We start from the raw sequence: 16,341 nt of genomic DNA on the forward strand, positions 1-16,341 counted from the left end.
TGCATTTACTGAAGCTATTATTTAAAATTTCGGATCCAGATCCGATGTCTTCCGCGACTTTGGATCCGATGTGTTGGCATTGTCGCCTGAAAACGTTTTCTTTCAAGCTCGTATTATAAATCGGATGAGATTGCGTCTTGGAAGATGAATTACTTGGATTTCAGGCGACCATGTCACGGGAAATAAGGAAGGAAGTTGGTAAAGCGGAAATCGAGACGTGAGGAGTCATGGCGATAGTGGCGCCGCGCCGTGTTATATCGCGCGGGTTCGTCGCTCCATTGGAGACGGATAAGTCACGGGTGAGCACTGCGAGGGAAAATCCGTGCATGGCGGAAATCCGTGCGATTCACCAAGCTGCACAGTTACCGTTAGTGTCGAACCTCAGCTTCCGCGCCGAAACCTCGAAAAAAATTACTCCATATAAAATATATAGCGATTCCGATAGAGGAAATGAAAAGCGACTTAAAGCTACAGGGCACCTAGGGCATGTGTTAAATTTTCCTAAATCCAGAAAAATATATGTGAAACTTGGTCGATTCCTCACAGATTTCTTCTGTACAATCTCGACCGGTTTCAACACTTCCCTATCATTATGAAAGGAAACTTTTTTTTTTCATAAATATATCTGTAAGTTACGTTAGTATACCAGAAGGTGACTTTTGTGGGAATATAGATAGGCCTGAAGTGGTGGGAACTTATAAGAAAAATGTGTTATAACAAAAAACAGAGAAAGCTCGCTATGCGCAATATATTATTCAGCGAATGTTGAGGTTGAAGAGGTTGCAAATGATATTACGCTTATACATATATTCCACCACATCACCACCTATTGGAGTCTCCGATACGTTCCATTTCGAAGGAGTTGGTTTGATAAACAAGAACTAATACCATCTTTTAATGAAACTGAATGTCTTTCCTCTTAGGAAACTGATCGCTTATCGTGTAGTGAAGAGTGTCATTTTACCGTAGTGGCGAAAAAAACGTAACTAATAAGCTTCCCTTCAATACATCGGTACACTCGCTATGCGCAATATATTATTCAGCGAATGTCCGTGATAATTGCTTAGTTGCATTCGGTACTGTGCTTAGTGCTATAGGCTAAATTCACGCAATAAATTCGGCGAATATTTTTTTCTCAGACATGATGTGGGACATAGGTAAGCATCCTTATTTTATCGTCGTATTATGGTAAAGGTGATTACGACAAGAAAATGGACTGCAAATCAGAGAGATTGGAAATGTCAATGTTTCTTCTTTCTATTAAGGATTGCAACGGTATCTCGATTAATATAATAATGACGTCACTCGTTGGTACGATTCATTGCATTTTTTATATTTCCATTGCTCTAACTTTGAATGGCTTCTCCATAGGAATAACCAAACGTTGTCAAGTTTTACCTTGGTATGAACGCGCAAATGTCTTTTTAAATAACGTTTACGATCTTGTGGTGTCCACGATGGTATCCTCTGCCACGCTGGTGATGATCACCCCCTGCCAAACACATCAGTTGGCTCGCAGGTTATTGTGTGCATGTATTGGAAATTCGATGGTCATTTTTTTTAATTCTAATAGTGCTTTGCGGTGCGGAAACAAGTAGTATTAGGAAGGAGGGCGAGAAACGACTGGAGGTCTTCGAGATGTGGGTGTGGCGAAGAATGGAGATAGTAAAATGGACGGGGAACGACGAAGTGTCGGACGTGGTGGGTGAGGATGGGAAGATTGTGGATGAGATACATAGGAGACAGATTTCAATGGAGCGAGTAATGAGAGGGGTGAGGATTATAAAAACAACGTTGGAGGGTAGAATGTTGGGTAAACGAGGGAGAAGAAGGAAGAGGATAGGATATTAAACTTACAAGGGAAGTCCCTCAAGATTCACCACCAGATATCGTTCAAATTTTCTAGCTGATCGTAAATGAATTCCTATGAGTTGTATTTTGTTTCAGCCGCTAACGCTCAATAATTCCCGAGATATTAGTAGTAAATATTTTGGAGATACTTCCAGAGGAACGCATAAATTTATGCAACCGACATTACAACAATACACCGTCAGTGCTCATCACCCTAGCAACGGAGTATAAGGGCCTAATGTTGTGCTGCGGGTTTCATAAATTTAGGCGTTCCCTTCCACTTTCCGTCGCTAATGTCTCCAAAACTTTGAGCGCTGGTGGCTGAAACAAACGCTATACCTCCTCTGTATCCATTTTCTATCACCTAACCAAATTTTAACGAGTTCTGGTAGTGATACTTGATTGACTTTCCTTGTTAGAATGAAACGCAGTTTACCTTATTCTGAATATAAGAAGAAAGTTTATGAAGGGAGGGGATTCTGACAGAGTACTTCGTAAATACTCCATGGAATTCGCCTTAATTCGCAGAATACTTTATTGGTATAATAATAACTAGGGATGGTCGGATCGGATATATCGGATCCAAATATCCGCGGGGATATTGCCCTTCATCGGATACATCGGATCCAAAGTCGCGGAAGAAATTTTAAATAATAGCTTCAGTGAATGTAATGCAATAAGGATGGAAAAAGTTCCGATTCTCTCTTCGAATGCGCCGTCGCATGCTATTGTCCTACGCCACTGGTCAGTGGTTTATACGAAGATTTTTCCCATTCTCATTTCAAAACCCAAGCGTAACAGTTTAGGTCCTGAGCATGTAAAGATGTTTAAAAAAACAACTTGAAAGCCTATAAAAATTATTTTTAATTTATAAAAATATTAAAATGTGTATGAAAATATAAAAAGCATTCCTTCGATTGTATGTACCCAGAATAAACTTGAATAATTACTTCGATTAATACGAGGAATTTGAAAATGCATTTGGATCCGAAAATATCCGATCCGAAAGATCCGGCTCCGAAAATCAAGGATCCGATCCGAATCCGAAAAAAATCCTGGATCCGTCCATCCCTAGATTCTATTAATCGGGCACAGGATAACAACTATGACCGTTAACAATACGCACAAGTACAGAAGAAATTAATTCATGAAGCGAAAAGATTGCAATCAGAAACTTATTACCCACCACTGAAAAACTAATAAGAATTCTCAAATCGCCCGTAAAATATTGATGATTCAACGACCCTGCAATGCAAGTCAAATGTTACGGGTGAACGATTTCTTGAAAAACGGTTTCGTACGCGTGATAGCTGCCGAGAAACAGGTTATCTCTGGAAGTGACTAAGTGCCCTGCAAGAGAGAGAGATTGTCGCTAACTAGGCCAACTACGATTCGAGCGACTAACCCATATCGACGATAAGCGGCATTCGGATGCATGTTAACGAGCGAAATATTAATCCATCTATACATATTCCAACGTGGTCAAATCCCACTTACGCTAGCCCTTCGAGTCCTCTTTCCCTCGAGACAAAATTACACACAGAGTTAAATAACCAGTGGCGCCGTCTCCATGGGTCCTGAGGGGGTCCGAGCCCCCTCTAAAATTAGTTATAGGTGTGAGGAAAAAATGTGTCAGGCTTGTCGATTTTCCCCGGAGTGCCCTGATATCGAGATTTGAGTTATCAGGGTCCTAATGTTGATCATATGACTCTTCTTAAATGCTTAAAAAACTTAAAACTCACTACTTTTAAAATTTCCCGGAGCAAGATCCCCGGTTTGCCCCCCCCCCAATATTTTTTGTAAGTCGGCATCCCTGTCAATAACTGATTGTGAGCTCATTCGATAATATAGGACGGCAACACAAAATAGTTTCAATAATTACGGAGGCTTCCGCGATGAGTTGATTGGTGATTTTTTTTCGGGTTCATTCCGCGTTGACTCATATTTTGCGGACGACAGTTTCGGGCGCGTTCCACCAAATCCCGTCTTCGCGACCCGGAGACGGGATTTGCTGGAACGCGCCCGAAGCTGTCGTCCGCAAAATATGAGTCAACGCGGAATAAACCCGAAAAACAATCACCACAAAATATTTTCACCCCTACTACATCATACAACAAAAACAAACTTTTCTTAACCTCGAGTTGCCGTAACAGTATCAATCGCTCACAAGCAGACCCGGCCTAGCAAACCGGAACGAGGAAAAGTTTTCAAAAAATAAAAGTGACGGATTGCAATATGTCTATACTAGTATCATTTGATTATTGATTTTCAAACCACTTCTTCTCCTCAGCTACATGAAAATATTGTACTGATTCACTTCCTCCTCTCCTTCAACGTTAATCTTCATTACACCACCGCGTTCAATGATGTCGCCACTTTAATTGTCCTGCCCAAGGTTTTCAAAAGATATCTCTTCTTCCATACTCTTCTCAGAACTTCCGCATTGCTCCCACGATCTTAAATTCTTCTGCGACACCACATTTCTAGAGTTTCCAACCTTGATTCCTCCGGTGCTGCCATCTGCCATGCTTCACTGCGCTAAAGACTCAATTGGAAGTCCTAATGAATTGCTTCAACGGTTACAACATTCCAAGCTGTCACAGCTAAAACGATTTTTTATAAGTGAAAATTCACTAAGTTTTCATGATTACAAAGAATACATAATCTATGCAACCAATGCACTGTTTCAACTGGAGTCGACTACACGAGTACAATTTCCTTCTAATTTTCAAGTTCTTTGTATTTCATGCTGCTTTGATTGCAGGTTGACGCAGGTGAATTTCAGTTTTCGAAAAGACAGCATTTATTCAATGGTATTAGTCTCAACTATGTGGAAGTTAATACACGAAAATGAAAAGGAGACTTCGTTGATTCCCACTGATTTATTTCATCCGTACGTCATGTTTCGAACCACAGAGGTCATTATCAAGTACAAATTGGAATGGTAAGCCAACATATACATATAAGCAAACACTCATTGAAGGGGGGTATGAGTAATGAGTATATATGTTTGCTTACCATTGAAATTTGTTGTACTTGATAATGACCTCTATGGTTCGAAACATGACGTACGGATGAAATAAATCCGTGGAAATCGACGAAGTCTCCTTTTCATTTTCGACAGCATTTACTAAGTAATACCAGCCCGCGAGAGTACTGCTGATGATATCCATTGCATCGGAAGTGAGTGTATTCATACCTATGACAATATAGTTATATTTAAATGTATACATTCAACTTGAGTCTGAGAACTGAATCACCAAGGAAAAGTAAGGACTCAACTTCTGAATGCTCATCTCTGAAAACTCAATCAGCTTCTGCAATACGGCCCCAGTTGTTAGTCCCAGGTTTCATCCTAATTAATTATTTATTATTAGTCGCACTTTAAATCATAATTAATTTGAAGAACTTGGTATTTCACTTGAGATTTGGTTCAATTACTCTTCCTTGGGGAACCGCACAATTTTACAATAATTGTCATTGCTAAATGTCATGATTTTCGAATTTTTAAGTTATGCCGTAGCTCTAGAAATGAAAAAAATTAAAATAGGTTTTACTACGAACTCGCTTTCACTCGATATGGGGGCTTAGTCCCCCCGGAAAAGGCCAAAGGATCACTTATATGGCCACTCTGCCAGTTCTTATAATATTTGCATGCCGGCTGTTCGTACTTTTTGGAATGTTTAAATAAAAAAGCAACAGTTCCACTTTCAATGGTAAAACGAGCGTATAGTGTATAGACTACAATACAAAAATAATTTTTATTGAACTAACAACGTTTTTCTAAGGAACTACAAAAATTAAATAAATTTCCTAGTAGCTTCTACATTATTTTCTTCATATGCAGGGAAAAACATAGAGACTACGTTGGGCTTACTTATAGAAAATGTATTTTATTCGTTTTATTTTCTAAAAAAGACGTTGCTTTAAGAATATCGAGTCCGATTTTAAGTTATATCAACGACAAATAAATTTTCTACCCCATATTTCTTCTCTTTTTTTTCCTCCTTTTTCCTATTTTCCTCTTTTCTTTTTATTTTGCTTAAGCTACTTTTATTTGCAACTTTATTCCAATCAATTTTAAATTGAATTTTCTCCAGAAAACCAATCAATTTCTTCAGTACGCTTTGATATAAACACATTTTCATTCGTATGGATACAAGCAATGAAGGATTTGGGATTAAAAAAAATACATTTTTGTACACACACATTTCCTACCTAATTTTTCTGATCTTTTCTTTTTAATTCCTTCTTCTTACCCCCCCACCCCCTGTTATACTTCTGCTTCTTTTGTTTGAAAAATCAAATTTGTTGCTGTGATGTTTTGTTGTTATCTTACTTGTAATGATCGCAGCGCCGCCATCGGATTTGGTGCCATTTTTGAACTACTATTCGAACTGGAATGAACAGATTAAATGAAAAAAATAGAATATTTAGTTTTTTGACACTTTCTCTCAGGCTTTCAGACGTTTTTAGAGGGTGTTGATCATATGAATTTTGTCGTATCTCGTCTCGGTCACCCAAAACATTTGTAATTTGCGCACATTATATTGAAATTGAGTTTTTTCTTAGCCGTACGAAAGTCTTTTCGGGTGTTGACAGCTTCCGATTTTATATTATATCAACGAGTTTTTCATCCAAAAACGTCTTTTTCCACGGCTAACGTTTTGGATAAGTGTAACGCGCGTAAAATGCCATTGAACCACTTAAATAAATGACTACGACACTGGACTTCTATTATAACAAGCCAGTTCTCCCGTTAATTCAAAATCGACCAAACCTCACGCTATTTTTCGTGCAAATTTCAAATTTTTCCGTGCAATAATAGATTGCTTGAACAATTGATAATGGATATCTTTAAGAGCGACACAGGGAACATTATATTAGAGCCACACTATATTTCCAGGTCCGATAGAAGCGATAAATTAAGAGAGATGTTTTGCCGAACGGATAGATATGGGAATTCGTTTTTCCACCGAACCATGAAGGACTTTAATAAACGCTAGTCCCAACTTCGTTAGAGCACTTCATTTTTTTTAGCTGTAAACGGCTGGTGTCCTCACACCCCCTGCCACACGCCTTTTAGGCAGCTTTCGGGGAATTATGTAGATGTCACTATACCGATGGTCACTACTGAAGTTTTGTGTGCTTAGGGATGTAGGAAGTTCTAAATCCAGCAATTAAATAGAGCAACAAGACATTGGTGTATAGGGTGGTGGTGCGAATTGGAAAGTGGTCGATTTTGGCAACTCAATTGAAAGCGATGGTACCTAGGAGAGCCGCGTAAATCCACTCTTAGAGGGAATTCGTTTTTCCCCCGAACCATAAAAGACTTTAATAAACGCTAGTCCCAACTTCGTTAGAGCACTTCATTTTTTTTAGCTGTAAGTAAACGGCTGGTGTCCTAACACCCCCTACCACACGCCTCTTTAGGCGGCTTGCTGGGTGTTACGTAGATGTAGATAATTTTCTATGAACGCCGTCATTGGCGAATGGATTTTTACGGGCTCCGAACGCTCAATTTATAAATATAGTTCTCCAGGAGATTCGACGGCAACGTAAGACTCGGATGATTGGTTTTCCATCAGGATATGAGAAGTGGAGGTTAGGAAACCTATTAGATTGAGGAGGAGGATGGCGACGCAGAGAGGGAAGGTCTTTTAACGGTGCTTGAGGGTCAAACGATGGACCATTAAGGCGATTCCGTTATGGACTTCAAAAACAGTCTCAAGAGCCATTAGGAGCATGTCCGCATGAACAGGAAGTCTTCAACACGAACAAGGATCGTTTCCGCGAGTATATCACAGTGGGAATTGGCTAAAGACGGAACAACTCAGTCATAAATACCTATATACTTGCTCATGCATCCGCGCAACATTCACTATCCAAGGGGTTACTCTGCATTCCAGAACTATGGCTCAAATCCGGGGGTCGACAGATATTTAGCCAAATACGGGTATTGTTAAAAAGTTCAAGAACTCATGGCCGACTGTGCGCGAGTAACTGCTCACGGCTCATTTCCTCTAAAACGGTTCATTTGAATACCAAGCATATATCCGAGTGTGGACCTCATTATCATTCGGAAATACAGAAGAAGGCTTTGATGAGAATTCGAAGAGCTTGAAATGGGGGCGTACTCTCATGCGAAAACGCAATTAAATGAAATAATTAGGTATATCATAGAGTAAGTATTTTTTTTAAGTACGAATAGAGTAAGTACACTTACTCTATGGTAAATGCAAGGGAGAGATGAGTTACGATGAAAATAATCTTCCTTATTCAGCCAATTCTCCCGCAAAGTTGATTTAAGAATACGCGATGTTGCCGCCCACTAATCATGAGTTGGTGATGTCATTGGAGTACCTACGTCAGTAACTAACTACTAGTAGTTCCAAGAGAACCACTCCTTCCGCCAAGACTTCGTCCAACAGAGTGTAAACAACGGCGAACCATAAGAGGCCGGGAATTAGCTGAGAAGCGCTAAGCGTGACGTCATCAATTCACGTGATTAGGGTTAATCAACGATTGTTTGTCGAAAATAGCTAGAAATGTGGGAGACAGATCAATAAAATGGAAAACACCAACTCTTTATTTTCGTAACACTATCAACAACTTTTTGAAATGAGAAAAGTGTCCACTTTTCAAACGATTCTCACATTTTACCTACTAGTTTACAAGTACACGCCTCTTTTTACGGAACAAAAAAATGTAACTCGTAAAATACGCTAAGCCTTAATGATATCTGTGACTCTTTGCTGATAATTTAAGCATTCAATGAGTACACGTTTATTACGAAAATTCATATTAATTGCTGAATGGAAATTGAAAGGGCAACATTCCGACGAAGACGCGGGTTACAAGAAAATAATTCGTACAGCATGATTATTATGGAGTTTCCTTCACCCTTATCACCCAAAATACCAATCGGAACAGTAGATATAACGTAGCGGTAAGTTTTAGTACATGAATTGACATGAAAATTGCATCAAAAACAGCGAAATTAATTGTACATCAGAAGTTTCTAGCCTCAAAATCGTCAAAACAGATGTTATTTTGTGCCCAATGATAATAGGATATTAGTATAAAAGTCCTCATATAGCTAATTTTCCCTTTCTGTAACATATTAACGGCATCATCCCATTCGGATATAAACTCTCACGCTATCCAAAACACGTACTCTATAAGCCCTAGAAATAAAAATGAAACTCACGCGAATACTACCATACACTCATCGAAATAATTCTTCATAAGATTGCATTGACTTTTGTGGTCAGCTACAAATACAGCCGTGTAACATGGATCGACACGCTCTACCAAGTGTTACAGTCGACATTAATAAACGAACATATTGATCTTAACACAACTTCTCCAAATCAGAAGTGTGCGTCAAACAATTCCCCTTCGAATGGCAAGGATAAATATAAACATGTCCTCGAGGAAAAACAATAAAATAATTCAGGAATCAAATTATCACACAATTGACTTAAGTATTTGAGGACAACAAAAAACAGAACCATGAGGAAACAAGCGGCTAATGGCAACCCGATTCGACTCATTCCCTCAACCCTCCCTAGTGACTAAAGGAAGAATTAAAATTCCTCGCAATTACGATGACTCATTAATGACAGCAACTTTTCAAGGAGAGGAAGGATAACCTTTGATGTCTTAGACGGGAATCATTAAAATGGCTCCAAGGCAATAACATCGAAATTGGAGCGAAAGCCGACGAAATTTTTATTGGAAATTCAGCTGAAACCGGTCCGGACACAGCTGACAAAATAAAATTCGCTATTGATGTAAAACGAAGCGAAAACAGCTTAAGAGAACAACACCACGGGAACTCGTAAATGGAATCTTACATTCGCTTTCATCGAGAGAGAAAATATATACGGCCCACTGCAGCATTTCTTTCTTTCATGTCGTTGCGAAGCGCAGTCCAACAGTCAAAGTCAGCTGTGAAGCTGTATTAAAGCTAATTTTTATTTTTATCCTATAATTATAATTATTACGAACTTTTCTGCACACCACCGTTTACATCGCATTTTTCGGAGACAACTTGATATTCGCATCACCATGAAACCTTAGACCATATTAACTATAGTTGTTACAACAACACTAAACCTGTAGTTTATATGGTCAAAGAATGTAACAATAGTAAAATTCCCAAACTGAAAATTCATTACTCTCAAGCGACCATAGTCTCTACGCATGAATATTTAATTTTCAAGTACAGTATTCCCTCTGCTCCACTATATTTACACCGTGAAGAAGGTAAGGGTGTACATCAGGGGATGGGAAGAGTGAAAACACAAGAAAAAAACGTTGGTTGTGAAGGTCAGGCACCATGGTGATGGGGAAGAGACAATAAGGAAAACTGTTGAGTATTTCAACTGTTAATCGATTCGGTTTGATTTAAAAAATATAATATTCAAATAAATTTATTGTTTATTTCAGTGCGTTCATTAATTCACTGATTTGTATTGGTTTGGCTTGCTGTGAGGAAAGAATTTAACTATTACAAAAAAGATTTTAAAAGGTGATATTCACGTACACAATAATTTTGAGAGAAGTAATAACTAAATCAATGTGGCAAAAAAATTAAATCGAACAAAATTACGCATTGATTAATAAAAGTTAATATACAAATAAGTATTATTGCTATTAGTCCGCTAAATTCACTTGCAATATAACTTGTTGGCCTTACATGTTTCATTAAAAAAGATTGACAGAAAAGAGACCTATACACCAAGAAGAAATAATCTATAATTATATCTTGTACGCTAAGCCAGGCCTTAAATAAATTAATTAATATATTAATTATGAACTCCTTAAGGACGCCGGAGTACAAGGTGTAAGTTGACAATAGACATAGAGGTAACAATGGAATCACACAACAATACGAAAAAAATTAATTTCTTCTTCGGACACAAAATGAACATTAATCGTATCCATAAGGTAATAAATCAATAAACACAGTTCACAATAGACAGGGGTAACCAGTGGCGCCGACTCCATGGGGCCTGAGGGGGCCCGAGCCCCCTCAAAAATTCGTTATGGGTATGAGGAGAAAATGTGTCAGGCTTGTCGATTTTCCCCGGAGTGTCCAGATATCGAGATTCGAGTTATCAGGGTTCTAATTTTGATCTTATGACTCTTCTAAAATGCTTTTAAAAAACTTAAAACTCACTACTTATAACATTTCCCGGGGTAAGATCCCCGGTTTGCCCCCCCCCCCCCCCCCCCCCCCAATATATTTGAAAGTCGACATCCATAGGGGTAACACAATATTAATACAAAAAAATGAAAAAATTAACTAACTTAGGAACACCACGTAGGACTTAAGAGGGAAGCTCCACAGTGAAATGAATGACGGAACGAAATCTCGCGTGGCGAGGAGGGGTCCCGTCAATTTTTGCCTCGGGGAAGCGAAAGTAGAATGAGCGTATTTTTTCCGTAACGGTTTCTGCGCTCATCTCATTATGGTCACGTCCAACGCGATCGGAAGATCATGCTGGGGCTTTAAGTCACGCTACGGAACCACTCTTCTCTTGTCTTTTCCCACCTGACCAACTGCTGGTCCAATCCCAACTCCATGGTATTGTAATTGCCCTATTATTGCAGCTAGTTTAAAAAACACCCTCGGCGAATATTACAAGAGTGAATACCCCCTAGTGAAATGGAGGATATTCCATAGCCCGTAAGAGTTCTTGACAATTTTATATAAATTAACCTCTGAAAACAACGTTTTAAGTACTATCTAAGACAAAAATGAACTTAAAATTTAGATGATTTTTTTCATTCTACTTCAATGTACAGGTTTCGTACTTTTTTCGTACAAATTACCATAAAATTTGGGGGTTGGGGGGGTAGACAATCCTCCTGCCCCCGCCCATGATCTCAAATTCCAAAATTTCAATGCTGATAAAACAACGAATAAAAATAATGTCCGTGCTCATGACTCAATTGACTTTACAAAGCCAACACCCGTGAGTAAAATTCTACACCGATCTCAGTCCAGAAGGTATCATACCTCAGCCGTGAGGATGCTAGAAAAATAGAGAAACGTCTGTCAACATGCACCATCTGACCCGGAGTAATGCCCGAGAAGAATACACTCCAATCCTAATTTACATCTAAGGATCTACAGGAGAAGGTAAAAAATGTAAATAAAATAAAACACGTAAACAAATATCATAAGGAACGGACGAAAATAGGCGCCCACGACAAATGTATAAAATTTACAGGATGGAGCAAAACATTATTATGTGTACTGTCTGTTAAATCAGTGATCTGATTACATCTTTAGTCATTTTTGCTAGCTTCGAAAGTGTAATGGTTACATATCAGTAATCAAAAGTGAACACTTGAATTCCACGCGCGCTGATCGGCATGAATGTAAGGAGAAAAATAAAAATCAAATGCAATCCCACTGATAACATTGTCAAAGAATAATATGTAATAGTAAATAATTACAAATTTGACAGTGCAATTGTAATTGAGCCCGATTACATTTTTCAGTATTTTTCCCATCGCTGGTTAAAACGGTCCTAGTTACTTTTCGGATGGAGAAAGAGTTCAATAACACTCGACTACATTAAATTAGGCCCACACTCGACCGTGCCTGCCCAACACTCAACTCGAACGATTGAACTCCCGAACAATCGAAAACAACGATAATAGCGATCAGCCGAAAGCTGTACATACAAAAAAAGAAGCAAAATTTATATATATGGTGCCTCAACGTCAAGAATGTTTTTTTATCCCACAAAACTACCAAGCAATTCTGAGAATGGACGTTGGTTTGAAGGATATTTCAAAGATACTTTTCAAATTTACACGGAAAATTAAATGGACGCATACTTACCGCCCGATTGGTGACTCACTCCCCGTTAAAAATTCAATTTGACACCTCATATCTCACTTTATATGATGCGCCTGTGTCAAACGTCCCGGTGAACTGTCGAAAGTTTACCACTACCAGCCAGTTTACCATAACAATAATTATTTTGCGCATATTTTTGTGTTGTAAGTGTAGTGCGTTGTTTGTGTCGTGAGTGTGTTGTTTGTGCTCGCAGAAACTTAAACACTAAATCGATGAAACTTGAAAAAATTGAAAAATCAGAACAGAATATTCTTTTATTAACAGTTATTATAATTTGTCCTTTTTTAAATTCCTTAAATAATTATATTACTTTTTCCGTTGCCAGAAGCAACTTTTTTCGTTATGATTATTTTCCTTTTGACTTTTTTTAATGTATATATATTCCTTTTTTATGGATGGACATAATCAACAACAATTTATCAATTGGAACATTTCAATATAAAAATCTAAAAACTAGAAGAAGGAAAGGCATAGGACAAACTCATTTTTGAAAAGGCAGTGTGAATGTGGTTGGAATCGAAGGATCGTAATTCCGAATGTCTGTAAGTAATGAGTTATTGAAATCTTCAGCAGACCATCTCCAATAGCACACGAGCGTCAAAACGCGTAAATTGTGTTTTTTAGGTAAATTCAATGACCCCTTTCGTCATCAAACATAATTATGTCTTAAAATAAACTGAATTTATCAAACGAATTTTCTCGTGGTCGCCAACCCCTATGAAAAAATTGTATAAACCTGTTTCAAATTTTTATACATTCATATACATTGCCATGGTAATGTGTAAGAAGTATAAAAATTTGAAACAGGTTTATACAATTTTTTCATAGGGGAACTGCCGATACCTCAAATTCCGTAAGAATGAAGAATGAATGAACTTAGCATAGAAAGCGAATCCTCGGAAATAAAATTGGCTCTTCACATGATTAAAAAAACGGGGGCACGTTCCCCCCCCCCCTCCCCTAGCCGCTTAAAAAATAGACCAGAATTAAAAAACAAATGTTAAGAAATTTTATATTTTAATATAAAAGTTATAGATATTTACATATTAATAACTTTTATATTTAAACTTGGAGTACATTTAGTACCTTAATTGCTGCATGCAGATTTTAATCCCAAATATTAACCTAAAGACCTTAACGAAAAGGGACCACGGCTTAATCCAAATCGACGGACGGAGTGCTGTACTTGAGGTGCCCTCCACAAAGCACTCAAGCAGGGATAGGCCAGTCCCTGAAAAAACTATGCCGCCTCTGGGAATTGAACCCGGACCCATTTGGTGGGAAGGTGACAATATCCACCACACCAATCCGATTTTCTCATAAAGATACAGGCAAAATTTGACAATGGTTGACTCGGCATACCATGAAAACTAAAAGATGATCTTTTAAAGTGGCAACACGTTACCAAAAATACCGGTGCTGGGTGAACATTAATCGATGACATTAAATGGCAGGCGATTTATAAGGGTAAGACATGATAGAACTCAATAATCCGTTTGACGAAAGGTTAAAAGCCGAACTAGCGCAGAGAACGGAGGCATTATACAAGCCGCGTTTATCACCTCGATTCAATAACATCGAGCCACGTTCCCATGGCAACTCGCTCCAACGTCGACCAAACACCAAACCCCCTCAACGCAGTAAAGAAAATCGAAAGAATGGTAAACATAAATACGGAATGTTCGTGATTCTATACACCATATCTAAGAGCTGATCAGGAATTAAAATCAACAATATTCATTTAATTAAAAAAGGCTCGAAAGGAAAAAAATAGCGACGAGTTCCTTCGGGGACAAGCAAATATCTTCTCCTCGATGTTTTTTTACAACGTTTTGTTCCTAGAGTTTTCAAGTACCATAATTATTACTCGAGTGTTCACGTTCATAAACGAAGGTAGTCCTCAACACGATAGCAATCAGCTATTCCAGGCTAACAGTGCCCAGAAAACTTCAATAACCGACGCTTGGCGAAAGTAATTGCCACCGAAGACGCCGTTTACGTAGAGAGAATAAATAGAATTTCATCCTTTCATTCATGACCCGTGTCTACCACAGAATCCCAACCTTCACAACGCATTTCACAACAACGGAGGACCTTCAAGGAACGCCTATTCAGCTTCAAGGAAACTCGAAACGAATGACCAATGCTATGAGACGAGAATTTCGCGATCAAGATCTCCTTGTATGTTCGATTCGAAGTCGAAGCTCTTGCCGTGTGTGGCAACCAAAAATATAATAAATCAAACCAAACTATGCAGCTCCTACGTTCTTCGCATGGTCAAACCGGCTCATAAAACCACACTGCACAGACGGATGTGGCGATAATGTTCATATTTTCAAGTGCCTAAAATATTTCTTGCAAAGAAATTTTCCCTTATAAGCCAATAACTCAGTTGATACAATGATTGAGAGCAAATCCGTGTGTACAAGATGCATTTACCCGGGCCAGTACGTTGCTAGCCAAATGCATGGATGGATGCACGAAATGCACCTATTTCCTGGACATGTATTCCAGCATTTGTACAATTTTTAGTGCTCATAAAAACCAATTTTAATGGTGAATACGTTAACTCATATACCTGCTCGGGTAAATGCATCCTGTAAACAAGGGTAATTAATAAACGCCTACCTAATAATCTATCACCATAACCATGGGTATAGTTACAGACGGACAGTCACAAATATATGCTGCTACGGCTGTACTTATTCAACGTCAAAGAAGATTTGTAAGTGGTAGGACTAAAATTCTAAGTTGAACATCTTAAAACACTCGTGAATGACTAAGTTTTGGCATTTACCTCGTTAATGAGATCCATGAGGGGCTGCTTCCCGCGATCCTCACGTTCAGGCAAAAGGGTATCGTTCAAATCACTCATTTTGCACACAAAGAATCCACCACGGCAAGTTAAAACGATAACAATCACATGCCAATTTCTTGACAAAAAAATCCCTATATTATCACAAAGGCTACCATCACTGCCTTGTCAGTATAACAACACTCGCAAACAGTTTTTAAAAGTAAGTCCACAGAACCACGGTTATTTTTCGAGCAGCCCGATATCAAGCTGTGACACCGGCAAACTATAACAAGCACTTATGAAAAGGAGACCACGCACATCGCTGCGTACAGCCATAAGCAGCTAACTCACACTGACGACTCCTTCCACCTGACGTCTTCGCCTTACCACGGCTGCACGTCAACTTGTTTGGGACTGGAATGTGGAGGGGGAGGCACCTGAGCGCCGCCGTGCTGCTGCACCTGACCACCGGCCGCTCAACCAACGGCGCTGTTGTCAGCGACATCTTGCGGCCGTTCCAGAACTATTTCCATCAGCTAGAACTTTCAACTTGAAAGACGGGAGGATTTCAAATAGGTGGTCCCGGAAGATTAATTTATATCGCCACTCAGGGCGCATTTTAATAGACTTCCAAAAACGCCTGAAGCACAGCAATTACCGCAGAGCTTTCCATTTATTTTCGATATTTGCAACCGCGGGGGACTTCGTTGATAAGTCATGAACTTGATAGATCACACAATTACCCAGGGGACGCAGCAAGGAATTAAGGATAGGGGGGGTTTTAGGCAGAACTACACCTGTAGTGTGTGGT

The 16,341-nt window shown here is 38.8% G+C and overlaps 1 protein-coding gene across 1 annotated transcript in view; it reads right to left on the reverse strand.

The window, feature by feature from the left end:
- LOC124166619 overlaps window positions 1–15,943 on the reverse strand; it is a 198,850-nt gene extending 182,907 nt beyond the window's left edge. Inside the window, exon 1 of the mRNA XM_046544228.1 lies at window positions 15,531–15,943. Coding sequence (XP_046400184.1) covers window positions 15,531–15,608 — 78 coding nt within the window. The 5' untranslated portion in view covers window positions 15,609–15,943. The remainder of the gene's footprint in view (window positions 1–15,530) is intronic.
- Between the last annotated feature and the right edge of the window lie 398 nt (window positions 15,944–16,341).

The sequence above is a fragment of the Ischnura elegans genome, chromosome 10 (genome assembly GCF_921293095.1).
Source record: "Ischnura elegans chromosome 10, ioIscEleg1.1, whole genome shotgun sequence".
NCBI classification, from domain to species: Eukaryota; Metazoa; Arthropoda; class Insecta; order Odonata; family Coenagrionidae; genus Ischnura; species Ischnura elegans.